Below are 16,937 nucleotides of genomic sequence, written 5' to 3'. Positions count from 1 at the left end.
GCAGTGAAATTACTTTTTTATGGAGTTACCCTACCATTAGGTTTTTTGTTTTATTTTATAAAAGCGGTACCCCACCAGGGTACAAAGATTGCCATGTGCAGTTATGAAATCAGAAGTCATAATCAATCTACCACACATCCATTACAGCAAGAACGAAAATCAGTTATAATGTTCATACTGTCAAAAAGAGCCAAAAGAGTGGTGTAGACTGTGAAGTAAAAAAGCAGTTATTCGCCGATTTAATGACAAGTCAAAGGTTGTTTCTTTCATTTAGGACTTAAAATTCAATACAGAGGCTTAACCCAGGGGTCTGATGAGGGTGGGTCATTTTTGACCCTGTGCCCCTGGAGGACATACACAGTATGGAGACAATACATGGGTTACATTGCGCTGCTGTTGTGATTTCTTCTGTGTGTGTGACGCATAATATCAGATCATAGATGTTTGTTTTGTACAAAACAGTGACAAAATAATACCCAGAGAAAAATTACATTTTCTCAAAGACAAGTAAAAAAAATACTTCTCTCATACACAACTGCAGATTATGATGATGATGATGATGATGATGATGATGATGATGATGATGATGATGATTATTATTATTATTATTATTATTATTATTATTATTAATAACACAGAGCTGCAGCACCATGGACAGTTCCTCACACTCACAGAGCTGCAACACCGCAAGCAGTTCCCCATTATTTAGCAGATGCTCTTATCCAGAGTGACAACCATTAGTGGAGAGCATCAGTGCTACTCTCAGGATCTTAACCCAGGGGCTCTGAATTCAGAACCCAGTTACGGTCTCTCTGTGAGATGGGAGGGGGGGGGGGCTTGCCACAAATGCAGTGGATGAGGCTTTTGATTTTGATAGTCCAGTTTAATTTTTAACCATCACGTTTAAACCTGAAAGAAACAACCAGTAAAAACTATGGAAGTGGCACAGTATGCATGGACCGCTGTAGCTACTGCCAGTGGCCTCCTCAGTGGAGTCTTTATATAGCCATGTTTCTGGGCTATCACAATAAAAAACCCCATTCTCCACATCGAGCAGGTCTTGACCTCTCCCTACGCCCCCCCATCCCGCAGCGAGGCGTTCTCGGTTGTGAATTCCGAGCCCCCGGGTTTTTGAATTTCGGGCTGACAGGACCCGTGTGACAGGTGTCCGCTCCACCCCGAGGAGCTGATCCTCTCGTTTCACACACGGCTGGACGCGGAGATGAGAAACTGTGACCCCAGGAAAAATGAGCAGAAACGGAGGAGTGGATGGAATCTGTGAAACGAATAGGAAGCGAGGTGAAGCTATTAGGAAGAGAAAAGGATGGGGTCCTGGACAGACTGGGGGGCGAGGGGTGCTGGACAGGGCATCCAGCGAAAGCACGCGCTCTCAGCTCAGGGAAGTGGCCTCAGCCGGGAGTTCAGTCTGGACCGGTGCCAGCCGTGGCAAGGAGGCCCACCAGACGTCTGTCTGTTTCCACTACGGTGGCCAGCAAGGGACAGTTTCAGGTGACAGGGTTTCATACGAAATGCAGCAGGCAGTCCGCCTCAGCTGTGTATACAGCGAGCGTCAGCCTCAGCTGTGTATACAGCGAGCGTCAGCCTCAGCTGTGCCTGCGGTGAACTCCACCGATTTGATTTCTGTGCATCTCAGCTGGATGACTGCAAAGTTAAGAAAATAAAAAAACTGCCTCTGATTACAAGCTACTCAGAGCACAAACAAGCCAGTTCAGCTCCCCCTCTCACTTCTAAACCATAAACTAAACCTGAACCCAAACACAAATAAACCACAACCCTAACCGTGCATGCAATAGAACTAAGAAAACAAAGACAAAAACCACAGAGGATTTATTGAGCACCAACCATGCCTGAATGTGCACAAGAGTTATGGAGAAATATCAAATAACATATAAATATAGGCCTTATTGCAAAGATTTAGCAGGAATGAATCATCATAAGGGTTTATGTGAACTGTGCGAGAATTTCTCGCGTTCGCTTTCAGAGTGAAAGTTACCTAACAAAAAGAGTTGCTTGTTCCTGAGAAGAAATGTATTCAGTCAATGGCAGTGTCAAGTACCGTAACAAAGAATAAACCAGCCAGAAACTCTGTGTTGAACATTTCATCATAGACGAGCCCAAGAAGACAGTCTTGGTTAGAGAGTTGGGCTTGTAACCTGAAGACTACAGTGTTAAATCCCAGGTAGGACACTGTTTATGGACCCTTTCAATTCAATTAAATATTATTTGAGAGCCTAGCTCTCGCTGCTCATCAACTGCGGTCCGTCTGCAGCAGCTGCGCTTTGAGAGCTGACCTCAGGCGCAGCGACTGCAGTGGAAAAACAGCGGCAGCTGCAAGCTGCTCTTGACCGAGGGCCCGGAGACCCACCCAGACATGCCGTCAGAAACGACTCAGTCAGAGGAAAAAATAAAATCGGGGTAAATGTCTAAAGGTCTGGACGTGTGCTAATGATTATACATAGTTCATCTTTAATTTGAAATTAATTTTAAGTTTTTCTCCTCAGTAAAGGGGTCTGTGGTGTTTGATCAGTAAAGAGGTCTGTAGTGCATGATCAGTAAAGGGGTCTGTAGTGTGTGATCAGTAAATGGGTCTGTAGTGTGGGATCAGTAAAGGAGTCTGTAGTCCATGATCAGTAAAAGGGTCTGTAGTTTATGATCAGTAAAAGTGTCTGTAGTTCATGATCAGTAAAAGGGTCTGTGTTGTTTGATCAGTAAAGGGGTCTGTAGTTCATGATCAGCAAAGAGGTCTGTGGTGTTTGATTAGTAAAGGGATCTGTGGTGTTTGATCAGAAAAGGGGTCTGTAGTGTGTGATTAGTAAAGGGGTCTGTAGCGTGTGATTAGTAAAGAGGTCTGTAGTTCATGATCAGTAAAGGGGTCTGTAGTGTCTGATCTGTAGTGGGATCAGGAGAGGGTCTGTGTTGTTTGATCAGTAAAAGGGTCTGTGGTGTTTGATCAGTAAAGGGGTCTGTGGTGTTTTATCAGTAAAGGGGTCTGTAGTGCGTGATCAGTAATGGGGTCTGTAGTGCGTGATCAGTAAAGTGGTCTGTAGTGTGGGATCAGTAAAGGGGTTTTTAGTTCATGATCAGTAAAGGGGTCTGTAGTGTTTGATCAGTAAAATGGTCTCTACAGCAGGATCAGTAAAGTCTGCATTTTCTCTCTCTCACTGTATCAGTTCTCCCTCGCCAAGGGGTTGATGAAGCCATTTGTCAAACAATCATTCCATTAATCATGGCAATCATGTCAGTGAATCATTCAGCGACCACTTAATCAGAGGTCATGAGAAGCGTGACAGCGTGTTTGCACTCATTGACACTTATCACACGTCAGACTCCCCACACTGAATGAAAACGTTCGCAGAGGAAAGCTGAAACGGTTCCAGCTCTTCCGTAACTATGGTGGACGGCTGATCATTCCATCGTTGCCGTGGACACGCGGTGCCAGCGGTCCGCGCACGTTTACCAGCTGCAGGAGTCTACTGCCTGTTTCCCTGTCACCAGCATGAGGCCAATCAGACTGCTCAGCAACAAGGCGAGGGCATCGGCAGTACCGTCAATAACTCAAAAAAAAAGAGGCAAACGGAGGGGAGTCGGGGGGGGGGGGGGTGCGTGGGGGGGCACTGACCTGCGGTCGAACCCCGGGTCGCTCCGGCTGCACTGCAGGGTGATGACCTTCTGCCCCTCCCTCCTCTCATCCTGGGTCACCGACCACAGGAAGGGGGCGCTGGGCCTCGCCCCCAGGAACTCCACGCCCCTTTTCAGTGTCACCCTGTTTCAAACCAGAAAAAGACGACTTGAGCAAAGGAGAACTACCGTACACTCAGAAAAAAACTTCTGGAGGATAAATCTAAAAAGAAGGACCTCCTGACATTTCATCCAAAGCAAATTTCACCAGTTTATTAAAGAGCGAAGCTTTTGGTCAAAAAAAAAAATCAGAGCTCTCAAACGATCTCCAAATGCAGCACTTAAATATCGACTGGGGGAGGCTGTTACACTCAGAGACTGACAACCTGTACCAAACCTCTTTGTGATTGTACAGTGTGACATCTGCTACACGTCTTCCTGTTTTTTCTTTTCTGTGTAAATGTGCCTGTCCTCTATTAATCCCGCCGTTGGCCAGGGGTTCGGCTTCATCGCCTTTCCTAGTTTTCCCCTCATTGGCTCCGAGTGTTTTCTCTGTTTATTTGATGGCTTCTGGAGAACCTCGCCTGCCACTAGCTCACAGTAAACGAGGCTCTACAAAATAAAGATTGATTGAAAGATTGAATAACCTATGTCGGTTCAAACAAGGCTATGGTGGAATAAAACATGCAAAGGTGAAAAGTAAGAATATATAAAGATAAAAGTACAACAGTGAAGTTATTTCTAACTAGTTTTCACACGTTTTTAATACGGCACGTAGATAACTCCTACAGAGAATCCATCAACATCTAACTTGCAATATACGGTATTCACAGAGCTGACACATAAACTTACAGTATGTTTATATATGTGCGAAAACGCTTGAAAGATTTATGTTTTCCCATTCCATTGATTCCCTCTTATGATGGGAGTAATAATATGATTAGGATGATGTTTGCGTTTTACACAAACTGCCAGACATCCTTGGCCTTTTATTTTCCACCCACTCCTTATTTGATCTTTCATCATAAGGCAGATGGTGTGAGTTTCAACTGCTACTCAACCTGTGAGGACCACCTTCCCCCTTTTCCCTCTATTTAAGGGTCCCCAACACCTACAGCCTCTTCACCCCCATAATTTAGCAAAGAATTGACAATGGCAATGAGATCTTTCCAAATGGTCTAAGTGTGAAGCAGTAACCGGGAAACAGGAATTTGTAACCAGCAGGATTTAGGTTTAAATCCCAGACTGCTGATCCCAGTCCACAATTTGGACATCAAAAACAAAAGGGATAAAAGACAGTGTTATGTCCCAAAAGCCAACCCACATTCCAATAACCGGGCGCAACAACGGACAGCAACACAAATGCCACAAACAAAACAAGGAGTCAGAATCTACATACAGTAACAACAATATAATATTTATTACAACCAAGAAGACAAAAAACAGAACACATTACCATGTGTAGGCTAACCGGATGATTCAGGCAGAAAACAGACCACAGCTAGGCTACTCCTCATCTAAAAGAAAGCACAGTTCTAAACCTCACTACCAGGGCAAATTAAAAGGAGTGAGTCTTCCGGCAAACTTCTTCCTGCTCTGGCCTAACCATCTAAAAACGTGTTAAAACAAATAAACTGCCTGACCACCTGCAACCTACAACAGAAAAGTACCAAAACAAAGCATGAACAGATAACAAATTGTGGTAGCGGCAAATTGTAACACATAAATAACGGGAATGTTAGAAAGGCATCAGAGACAAAAAGGATTCTCTCAAAAAGCCCCTCCAACCGAGGTGTCTTCAGGCTTCATCCAGTTTACTTAATTGGACACAGGTGCGCATTGTCAAGCAATCAAGCCCCAATAAGCTCCACCTGCAAGAATAAAGACATGCACGCAGACTCACAGAGCAAGGGAACGTAGCAGACAACAAAAGTTAAACCCTGGAATAAAGGTGGAGATTTGGAAGAGGGATGCTGGGAATGATGTAAAGCCATCAAATAGATGGAGGGGGAGTGGGGGGGTGGGGGTGTGGGGGTAGACAGTCATTTATATCCCTAGGGGAAACCAAAGTAGCACGCTATAGGCATACTATGCAGGATTTTGTTTTTGCTGTTGAAAATATTATAAAATAACTATGCTGAGGCATATATATGATGTACTGGCAATCTCAGTCTTTACACACTCTACACACCAAATTCGTGCACCTTTTACCTGTATTTGTTGCAAAGCGTTGTTGCTAGTTAGCTGCTGCAATGGCAGATGCTAAGAAGCCTAGATACAGTGAAGCAAAAAGACAAGTTAACAGGGCTCGTTGAAAAACTAGAGTCATCCTTGGAATTAATTTTCTTCAGTGGCTTCAGCCGAAGTTCACCAAGGGGACAAAAAGTGACGCAGAGTTGGCCTGTTTTCTGTTGGACCTGTAAGTAACGTTACACAGCTCGATGCCCGAGGTTGGGTAGCTTTTGTTTTGCATTCTGTTCTTCCATCAAGATTTCCTCCCCCCAATGGGAACTGCTGTTAGTGTTTATAGTTGGAACTTAGCTAGCTCAGCAATTCAACAGCATTTAATCAATCAGTGGAAGTGAATTTGATTCAGCATGCATGCTACGTGCAGCCAACTTGACTAACAAAGCTAAAAAAAAGTTACTAGCATCTTTGAAAATTCTAAGGATAACTTCATGAAAAAAGCCATTCACTTTTTAAGTATATTAGATAGCTATAATAGACCCATGGCCTGCTAATGTTACTTATTCCGCATGTGATTCTGTGTTTACATCCCAATAACAAAATGCTACAGGGTTTTACTCAGTGCAGTTATCCAGCTAACTCAGTGATCCTGCTTCGTGAAACAGGGTTTTACTCTGTGCAGTTATCCAGCTAATTCAGTAATCCTGCTTCGTGAAACAGGGTTTTACTCTGTGCAGTTATCCAGCTAACTCAGTGATCCTGCTTCGTGAAACAGGACCTAGAATAACGAAATACCAACCGAGGAGAAACACAAAATAGCTGCAACGGCACTACAGAGTAGCTACCAGTATGTTTCTGCGCGCTAAGGGGATTGTTATAACACTGGCTAATTAATGTTACCATCTAAATGGAATCATTCATCTTGGTAAAAATGCTATTTTCAACATCTCTGACCACTTCACCTCTTCACTTGCCATTTTGCATGTAGTGCTTGAGGGTGTGTCCTCAACAGAGGTGTGAGCGGGGTTGAGGATGGAGGATCAGACTCATTTGTTTGTAAACACAGAGTCTCCAGGGCCACAAAATCCTTCATAGTAAGGTAACTGCACTGGGGTCATGTGAGAATTTCTTTCCGAACTCTTAGTTTCACAACTCCAGTAATGTCATATCTGGATGACAGGAATAAGACAAAGAACTTCAGCTCTCTCCAGTTTACTGTTCATCCTGAACACTATTACCCTGTCACCTTTCTCCTTTGGTTCTTCAAAAAAAAACATTGCAGCGAAACACATGACCTGTCTTTTATAGCCAGTAAATTCAAACAGAAAATCATTCTTCTTCTTCTAGATGAATGACAAATTGCCTGGCTGATTGTCCTCTGCATGAAAGACTGCAACCGATGTCTTTCACTGAAAGAGGGAACGAAAGAAGGAAAATTAGAGAGTTCAGTTAAATCAGCCCTGCGATAGGCTTGGCCTGTTGTGTATATTTGGTAACAAAGGAGGAGAGAATGTTTTGATCCAAATGGAAACGGACTGACACTTGCGTGAATAGCTACCCACGTCAAGCAGCTCCTTGGTAACCAACCATTAATGACGCAAACAAATTAGTTTAGTCTCTTACTGAGGAAAGAGCATTGTGCTGTAAGTCTGTGCCTGGCTGAGCTGAAATTTTCCTGTACATAACAATAGCGATATCTGGATCATCAGCCTCAAACCAGTGAACGAACTGTCTGAGGATTAGGTGGTTATCAGAGATCTTCCTGCCTTGAATGTACAGTGGTGCACAATGACACACACACACACACACACACACATATGCACACATATGCACACACACGTACACGCACACACACACACACACACATATGCACACACACGTACACATACACACACACACATATGCACACACACGTACACATGCACACTACACGAACACATGCACACCACACACACACACACACATATGCACACACACACACACACACGTACACATACACACACACACAAACACATGCACACCACACACACACACACATATGCACACACATGCACATCACACACACACACGAAGATGGAGGTTACCTTACAGATTTACTTTTTCAGCTTTGAAGGATAGAAGGAAAGCAATCTGTTTCCATTTGGGTAAAAACAAACCATTACTCTTTTTGAGATGAACAGACACCACAGACTGCTTTTTACTGCCCGATTTAAAATACTTTTCGTCCTTTTCTCGGTTTTTCAAATATTCAGTTTCAGGCTCATATACATACAGAGACACAAACACAGTCACACAAAACACACACACACACACACACCACACACACACACACTCACATACACCCAAAAAGCACACACCGACGCACCCTCACATCGCTTGATTACGAAATGCCATATTTTAAATTAGATTGGTTTGGCTAATATAATTCTTGGAAAGTCGATTCTAGCCAACCTCTACAGCTGAATCAATTTCACCACAGACCTAAATTTGCAGGCAGCAGCACATGAATGCAATTTCACTCATCATTAAATAACTCGGGCATCGATTAATTCACTATTTACAGTGGTGATTGAAGTGCCAGGAGTCAGATTGGGAGAGACTGGGTCTCTGCGATGGATATTAATGAAACAGACGTTCTGATCCATCAGCACCCAAGATGGCCTTTCTTTGACTTTGGAACGAAACTCTCGGTTACAACACAACCTCGAAGGGGGGGGGGGGAGAAGGAGAACTGCTGGGTAACTCGCTGCGACGTCTGACCTCTGAACTAGTGACTGCATTTGCTCCTGAGTCAACGTTATGGACAAATATTGATTGAATGCAAGCATGTATTGGTCGATTTGAATATGGCACAATTAAGTCAAAGGTACAAATTTACATTTCAGGGTGCAGTATATACCATAGCTGTGCAGAAAATCAGATGTGAGTGAATGTGAGTGAATGTAACTGAATGTGAGTGCATGTGAGTCAATGTGAATGTGAGTGAATGTGAGTGCATGTGAGAGAATGTGATTGTGAGTGCATGTGCAGGAGTGTGGGTGCGTGTGAGTGAATGTGAGTGCATGTGAGAGAGTGTGAGTGCATGTGAGTGAATGTGAGTGCATGTGAGGGAGTGTGAGTGCATGTGAGAGAATGTGATTGTGAGTGCATGTGGAGGAGTGTGGGTGAATGTGAGTGCATGTGAGAGAGTGTGAGTGAATGTGAAAGAATGTGATTGTGAGTGCATGTGAGAGAGTGTGAGTGAATGTGAGTGAATGTAAGTGCATGTGAGAGAATGTGAGTAAATGTGAGTGCATGTGCAGAAGTGTGGGTGAATGTGACTGAATGTGAGTGCATGTGAGAGAATGTGATTGTGAGTGAATGTGAGTGCATGTGAGAGAATGTGATTGTGAGTGCATGTGCAGGAGTGTGGGTGCGTGTGAGTGAATGTGAGTGCATGTGAGAGAGTGTGAGTGCATGTGAGTGAATGTGAGTGCATGTGAGGGAGTGTGAGTGCATGTGAGAGAATGTGATTGTGAGTGCATGTGGAGGAGTGTGGGTGAATGTGAGTGCATGTGAGAGAATGTGAGTGCATGTGAGAGAGTGTGAGTGAATGTGAAAGAATGTGATTGTGAGTGCATGTGAGAGAGTGTGAGTGCATGTGAGTGAATGTAAGTGCATGTGAGAGAATGTGAGTAAATGTGAGTGCATGTGCAGAAGTGTGGGTGAATGTGACTGAATGTGAGTGCATGTGAGAGAATGTGATTGTGAGTGCATGTGCAGGAGTGTGGGTGAATGTGAGTGAATGCTCAGTTGGCTCAGAACATGAGCGTTACAGGGGAGAACCATGGAAAACATCATCTTTTACCGATGGGATGCATGGAAAAATCTGCACTGCACTGCCAGCAGACTCACAGTCCACCAGTAGTCAACATAATGCACCAAACCGCATTTCTACATAAACAATGAGCATGTAGCCAGGAACAGAAGCTGTACCTCTGGGATCTGTGGGGGGGGGGGGGGGGGCAGAAATGAATCTCCAAAGGAAAGTCAATAAGCTGTCAACCAAGTGCCCAGCAGCGCCTCCGGTGGACAGCCCACTGACTGCACCTCAACCCTGGCTGTGTTCAATCAGCTGAATCTAACAGTCAATTCAATTTGGCTGATTGAGTAACTAAGGGGGCAGTTACTTTTTCACACGGGTGATCTGGGTGCATGCTAACGTTATTCATTTAAAAAAATGAAATAAGTTTTCAAAAATGAGTTTTGTGTTTACTCCGGTTTCTTTATCTAATACTCTAAGACATTTTGCCTAAAGATCTGAGACCATTCAACCATTCATTGTGTACGCAATAGCAGAGGAATTCTGGTAGGGCTCCAATACTTTTGTGACAGCGCAGTATCTCCTTTTCTTCCCGAACACTGCTCGGTGAGTTCAGCAATCTTCTAAAGAAAGAAATGACACTTTCGACGTCTAATTGCCAGGCATTGTAAAGGAACCGAAGCTGGCTGGATCCAGCAGTCGATGGCGTGCCTGTGCTCCACCCCTTCGGTGGCTCCACTTCTGACCGCCCTTCTCCCTCTGAGAATTTCACACCTCTCTCCTGTATTTAAACTCCCCTCCTCGTCTCCTGTTTGTTTTCTGGGCTGCTCGTTTTCGTGTCTGAGCGCGGCAGTTGGACAGCTCACGGCCCCGTTGTTTGACACCTTCATCAACAGTCCGATGAACCAGTCCGCACTCCTCCTCGCCCCCCTTCTCCCTCCCTCTTTCCCGTTCCTTTTCTCTCTCTCTCTATCCAAGCAGAGCTCCACAACAAATCAATCCCCGGTTGCGTACGCGCGTGGCGATTTATCGGCTGGTCGCGTCGGTACGTTCGGGCCGCTCGGCTGAAATTCGTCACGCGAGCGGTGTTTAAACGTGCCGACTTCTCCGGCCTCGGACCGCTGAAGGTCGCTAAGTCACGTTTCCCCCTTTCTGCGCAGAGAACACGGACGCTTCCGCGCGAATCAAACGGCGGGGGGGGGGGGGGGGCTTCACACCTCCGAGGAACCTGCGCATTTCGGAGAAAGCCGGGAGTCTGAAACAGATCGATCCTCCCCCGCGACAATTTACAGCCTCGGGGCCCGCAATTAAACGGCCGGGGCCAATCGATCGCCCGCACCTAAACGGGCGAGGGCCGGGACGCGAGCAGTCTCGCCCCGTCGGCCCCGTCTCGCACCCTCAGCCATCGCCCCGGACCCCCCGCGGTCCTAATTCCCCCTCTCTGTTAATACCCTGCCACCGACCGCTGGAGCCACTGCCTTTTTACCTCACGGCTTCAAACTACATTTCCCAGCAGCCGCAAGTCGCTCACACGTTCACACGCATATAACGCTTGGTCCTGTAAGGCAGGGGTCACGGACCATGTTCCTGGAGATCTATCGTCCTGTAGGTTTTCATTTCAACCCTAATTGGGCACACCTGACTCTACTAATTAGCAGCCTAACAAGACCTCTAGCTGTTGAATGACATGTGTTTTTATTTAGGGTTGGAGTGAAACCCTACAGCAGGGATCAGCAACTCACGGTCCTCGAGGGCCGAGAACTGCTGGTTTTCCACCCTCCCTTTGCCTGGGAGTCAGGTGTGAAGACAGTCTGGCCAATCAGTAGTACTAATTACCCGGGAGAAACGAAAACCAGGGCTGGATTTGGATTTGAGGGCCAGAGTTGATGATCCCTGACCTACAGGACAATAGATCTCCAGGAACAGGGTTGGTTGCCACTGCTTTATGGTGTGAGATCACACATACATGATTAGAATGTTTTTACCTGAATGCTGATGCAACAATCACTGTTGGTAACAGAAAGCCATGGGGCTCTAAAAGACTGACTTTAAAAAATAAACATTCTAAAAAACCTACTCTTATTCGTTCATTCTTATTATTTATGTAAGGCCAAGTCTGCACACACAGCCTTTTTGTGTTTCCAAAAACTTCAGAGAGCAGGACATCAAGAGATTTATGCTGAAACAAACTGAATTTAAACTTTACTTCATAAAATTAAACTTAGAATTATGACTTCAATTGTGAGAAGAGAGAAAAAAAAAATTATAATTCATCATTCAAATACTACACACTTGATGTTTGCAAGTTTTGTCAAGCTCTGGGAATGTTTAAGAAACAGGTAAAATAAATTGGCCGAGTTTGTTTACAACACAGCTGACTTAGATCACATTTTCAATATAATTTTTTTTTTCATTTACTTATTTATTTATTTATTTATTTATTTATTTATTTTAGGGGGGGTGCGATAGACAGATCAGTATACACCACAGGTCTTAAAATTCACGCATGAAGGTTTTTGATTTCAAGTTTTCAAAGGAAGTTAGCTGTTTGGTACTTTTAATACATTTAAGGATCGCGCACACACACACACACACACACACACAATCACACAGCCAGCAGGTGTTTGATGATCCGTAGGTGATGTTTGCATGCTGAGTAACTCCTGTTATTTCAAGCATAACCTGCCCTCAGGTGAATTTCAACTATGATGAGCAAAGGATGCTGGGATACAACCTAGAAAGAGGCCATCACTCTCTCTCTCTCTCTCTCTCTCTCTCTCTCTCTCTCTCTCTCTGTCTCTCCCTCTCTGTGTCTCTCATGGAACCAAATTGCAGCAATACATTTTAATAAGACCTTAATAAGACTTAACTGAAAATTGGGGAACAGCTCGTCTCCAAGGCCCCAGGCTCCGCCTCTAAAAGGCTCTTGTGCTGAGTAAGAGGGCGCAGGTAATGGTGCCAGGGCGAGTGTGAAGACTCTGGGGCCTTTACACAGCGCGGACAAGAGGAGCCCACTGTGAGCGAGGGTTACGGAGGCTGGAATCAGTCCGTGCACCGACACTGATGAAGTCTCATTATTGATCGAGAGGAGATTAAGCTTTCATCCGCACATCTAACCGGTCTGGGACCCAGCTCCGCTCCAAATCAACAACCCCTGATACATAATCGAGAGGCGATAACGAGGCTGTGTTCTCACTCTGATTCTGGAAACACCGGTCTGGCTCGTCAGTACCCATAAACCCCAGAAACCGGACATTCACACTGAAAAATTCAAACAAAAAAATACATCGAAACTCAGAAAATAAACTCAGTATTTCATTTTTACGAAGCTCACTTGCTTTTCAGAAAGTTGCAATGTGTGTGGGTGTGTCCTGAGCAGGAGGTGTGAGCTACAGTTTACAGAGGGTCAGCCAATTACAGCTCTGCTGGACAGAGGGGGGTGGGGGGGGGGGGCACAGCGCTGGGGAGATAAGCTGACTAAATCCCGCCCCCCAGAGGAGGAGGAGGAGGAGGACAGAAAAGAAGAGAAAAAAGGAGTGGAGGAATCAGGCCACAATCTGGAAGAGTCAGCTCTCAGCCTAGGAGAGGGGGTGACAGTGCCGCGAGAAAGAATGAAATTCCACTGTGACCCCAAGGGGTATAGAGGCCACAGTGTGTGTGTGTGTGTGTGTGTGCGTATGTGTGCATATGTGTGTGTACATGTGTGCAACTGTGTGTGTGTGTGTGTGTGTGTGTATGCGTATGTGTGTGTATGTGTGTGTACATGAGCGCAACTGTGTGTGTGTGTGTCTGTGCGTGCATACATGTGCACACGTGTGTGCGTGTGTGTGCGGGTGCGGGTACATATATGCACCTATGTGTGTGTGTGTGCGTTTGTCTGTATATGTGTGAACATGTGCACACCTGTGTGTATGTGTGAGTGTGTGTGTAAGAGATACCACCTTCAAAAAAAAAGAAATAGCACAGAGAAAACTCAAAGGGATGAAGAGAGAAAGAGAGAGAGAGGGAGAGAGAGAGAGGGAGGGGGTCCCTCGGTTTTACATGAAAAAAATTCTAATCTCGGCGGTAAACCTTGCACACAGAGACGCAGAGAGCAAAGGGCAGTACAGTGTGACTCCCTGAATAACACAGAGCCAAAATCACATTAGAACCGGTGCAGCGGGCAAGCCTGACTGAGCGCTAAGCTAACTAAAGAGCAGCCATATTCACCGGGTCTTAAACAAGCAGCCTTCTCATACCATCACCAGGGGCTCACACACACTAAACGGGCTCTTTCTTCTTTATAATACCTTTCTTCAATTATGAGTTTTAGGTTTAAGCCCCAAGTCCTGCCAGGTGCGTTCTGTCGGTGCTTAGCAACATTCCTAATGGTTTTGCTGAGAACCTTCCGGATAAGGTTAATTCCTGGGGGTGTCTGTCCTTTCCACATAGGGCAGGTAGGACTAAGTTAAGCCTGAAAAGAGGGGTGACGAACTCCAACTCCTAATTAAGTGTTTGAGACAATGTGCTGCTCTCAAAGTGTGGTCAAAGTGCAGACTGTCAGCTTTAATTTGAGGGTTTTTACATCCATATGGGATGAACCATGCATGAATTGCAGCCATTTTCATGCACACCTCCAAAATTTTGTAATCAAACAATTCACGTGTGATTAAAGTGAAGATTCTCAGCTTTTATTAGAAGGTATTTTTTATTCACTGTGGTTTCATCATGTAGAAACAGCTGCACTTTTTATACACAAAACCTCCATTTTAGGGCATCATAATGTTGGGGCAAATGGCTTCACTGGTGTTTCTGATTAGTCAGGTGTGCTCAATAGCATCCATAGTGTTGGGAAAAGAGAGCTTTCAGTATCTAGTCTTGATTGCATGCGTTTGATTGCCTGAGTTTGTTGACATGCGGACCAGAATGCCAATGAAAGCCAAGGAAGTCATAATGAGGCTGATAAATATGAAGAAAAAAAAACAGTCAGAGACATAGGCCAAGCCTTAGGGGTGTTTGGAACATCATTAAGAAGAAAGAGAGCACTGGAGAACTCAGTAATCACAAAGGGCCTGGTAGGCCAAGGATGGTGGATGACCAAATAATTCTCACCATAATGAAGAAAAACCTCTGAACACCTCTCTGTAAGATCAGAAACACTCTTCAGGAGGCAGGAGTGGGTGTGTCAGTGACCACTGTCTGCAGAAGACTTCACACATAGAACTACAGAGGCTACACTGCAAGATGCAAACCACTAGTTAGCCGCAAAAACAGGATAGGGAGATTACAGTTTGCTAAGAAGTACCTAAAAGAACCTTTTGGAAAAAAGTCTTGCAGACAGATGAGACCAAGATTCACTAGTATCAGAGTGATGGTAAACAGCAGAGTGTGGAGGCCAAAAGGAACTGCCAAAGATCCAAAGCATACCATCTTGAAATGTGGTGGTGGGGGTGTTATGGTTTGGCTATGTATGGCTGCCACAAGTACTGGCTCACTCGTCTTTATTGATGAAGTAACTGCTGATAGCAGCAGCAGAATAAATTCTGAAGTGTACAGAAGCATTTTATCAGAGTTAAAGTTCAAGCAAATGCCTCCAAACCCAACGGACCGCACTTAATCCTACAGCAAGACAATGATCCCAAACATACTGCCAAAGCAACAAAGGAGTCATTCAAAACCAAAAGCGGGAAAATCCTTCACAGGCCAAGTCAGTCTCCCAATCTGAATACAATTTAATATGTGTTTCATATGCTGAAGAGAAAACCTAAGGCTACTAGCCCCCAAAACAAACAGGAGCTGAATATGGCTGCAGTACTGGTCTGGTAGAGCATCACCAGAGAAGATACTCAGCACCTGGTGATGTCTATGCGTCACAGAATTCAAGCAGTCATTTCAAATGATATGCAACAAAATACTAAACATGTCTGCTTTCATTTACATAATATTAATATGTCCCAAACAATTTCATTCCATGATATGGTGTAGCTATGAACAGAAAGTTCTGTAATTCCTATATGGTGAAAACCAAAATCTATCAAAATACCTTTTAATAAAAGCTGAGAATCTGAACTTTAACCACATGTGAATTGTTTGATTAAAAATCTAAAATTGTGGAGTACAGAGCCAAATCAAGAATGTAATAATCATAATAATATTGACACACACACATTATGCTGTATATATACAGTATACCCACAGTAAAGAGTTACTGGCCTGCGTGGGATTTCCCCAGTGCGCTCCGTATCAGAGTGTTACCCCACAGAGCAGGCCCAGCAGGGGAGAAACAGAGAGACATGCTCTTTACAACCAGCATAAATATCTCCTCCTCAATCTCCTCGTATTTATTCACTTACAAGTTTATGACACCAATTAATATGGCTGTTAAAACCAGAAAGTGGAAGTGGTAGTGGGGGGGGGGAGGGGCTGTCCACTCAGAGGGGGGGTTTATTTTCCTCAGATCCGCCTGCTTTGATAGCAGCGGGTGGGAGAGTCTGGTTTAAGGGCCCCTAAAGGGGGGTCCGTGTGATCCTGCAGGACCCCGGCAGAGAGGGCCCCAACCCGGAGCTCAGCTGGAGATCTCTGGCCCCCTAGTGGGGAGGGGGGGGGGGGTTCTGATGAATCTGCTCATCAAAGGGCCTTTTGAAAGTGGTCAGATGCGGACGGGAAATGCAACAGCTGGAACCAACAGCACTTAGAGATGACACGTCGTTCTGTCCCCTGGTCCGTCCCCTGTATCTGTCCACCGGCCACCCCAATCTGTGAGCCCAGCTTAATCAGGAGTGATTGTAATGTCTGGGCCAGCGCTGATTCTGCTGTTTAATCTGATTAATCTGAGTTCAATCCATCAGTCATGGTGAAGACTGTGTCAGATCCTGACAAGGTAAATGTAAATGGTAGGACTGCATATTCATATAGGTATTGACAAAGGCTTACTCACTTGTCGCTCCCTAAGTCATTCACCGAATCAATACATCCGCTTTAACTGTCACATCCGCATTAATGCATTATACACACCAGTTTGAAATCAGAGTTGAAGTGTAGGTACATGTCTCGGAGCACTGCCTTAATTTCCTGTTATTTTAATCTTGGAATTGTAATTCTGAGTTCAATGCAGTCAGTTCAGTGGTACTACTTTCAGTTAAAATCCTTTAGTCAAAGTAAATTCAAATGGTGGATGATTATAAGGCTATAAAGGCTACTCAAAAGAAGCATTTTCAAACCCAACAATCCGCTTTGCCAGCATGCACAGGAACGTCAGCAAACCATGTTTCTCAAAAGTGCCACTATGGAAATTCCAAAAACTTCCTTTAAAACGCCTCAACAACATCAC

General features: G+C 44.7%; 1 protein-coding gene across 1 annotated transcript in view; it reads right to left on the bottom strand.

The window, feature by feature from the left end:
• The window catches only part of LOC135239565 (transmembrane protein 132D-like), a 153,753-nt gene that overhangs the window by 69,299 nt on the left and 67,517 nt on the right, over positions 1-16,937 (bottom strand). Inside the window, exon 3 of the mRNA XM_064308307.1 lies at positions 3,641-3,784. Within this exon, the coding sequence (XP_064164377.1) occupies positions 3,641-3,784 (144 nt within the window). The remainder of the gene's footprint in view (positions 1-3,640; positions 3,785-16,937) is intronic.

The sequence above is a fragment of the Anguilla rostrata genome, chromosome 14, assembly GCF_018555375.3.
Source record: "Anguilla rostrata isolate EN2019 chromosome 14, ASM1855537v3, whole genome shotgun sequence".
Classification (NCBI taxonomy): Eukaryota; Metazoa; Chordata; class Actinopteri; order Anguilliformes; family Anguillidae; genus Anguilla; species Anguilla rostrata.
Note: the sequence above shows the minus strand (reverse complement) of the source record. Positions and strands in the feature narration are given on the sequence as shown.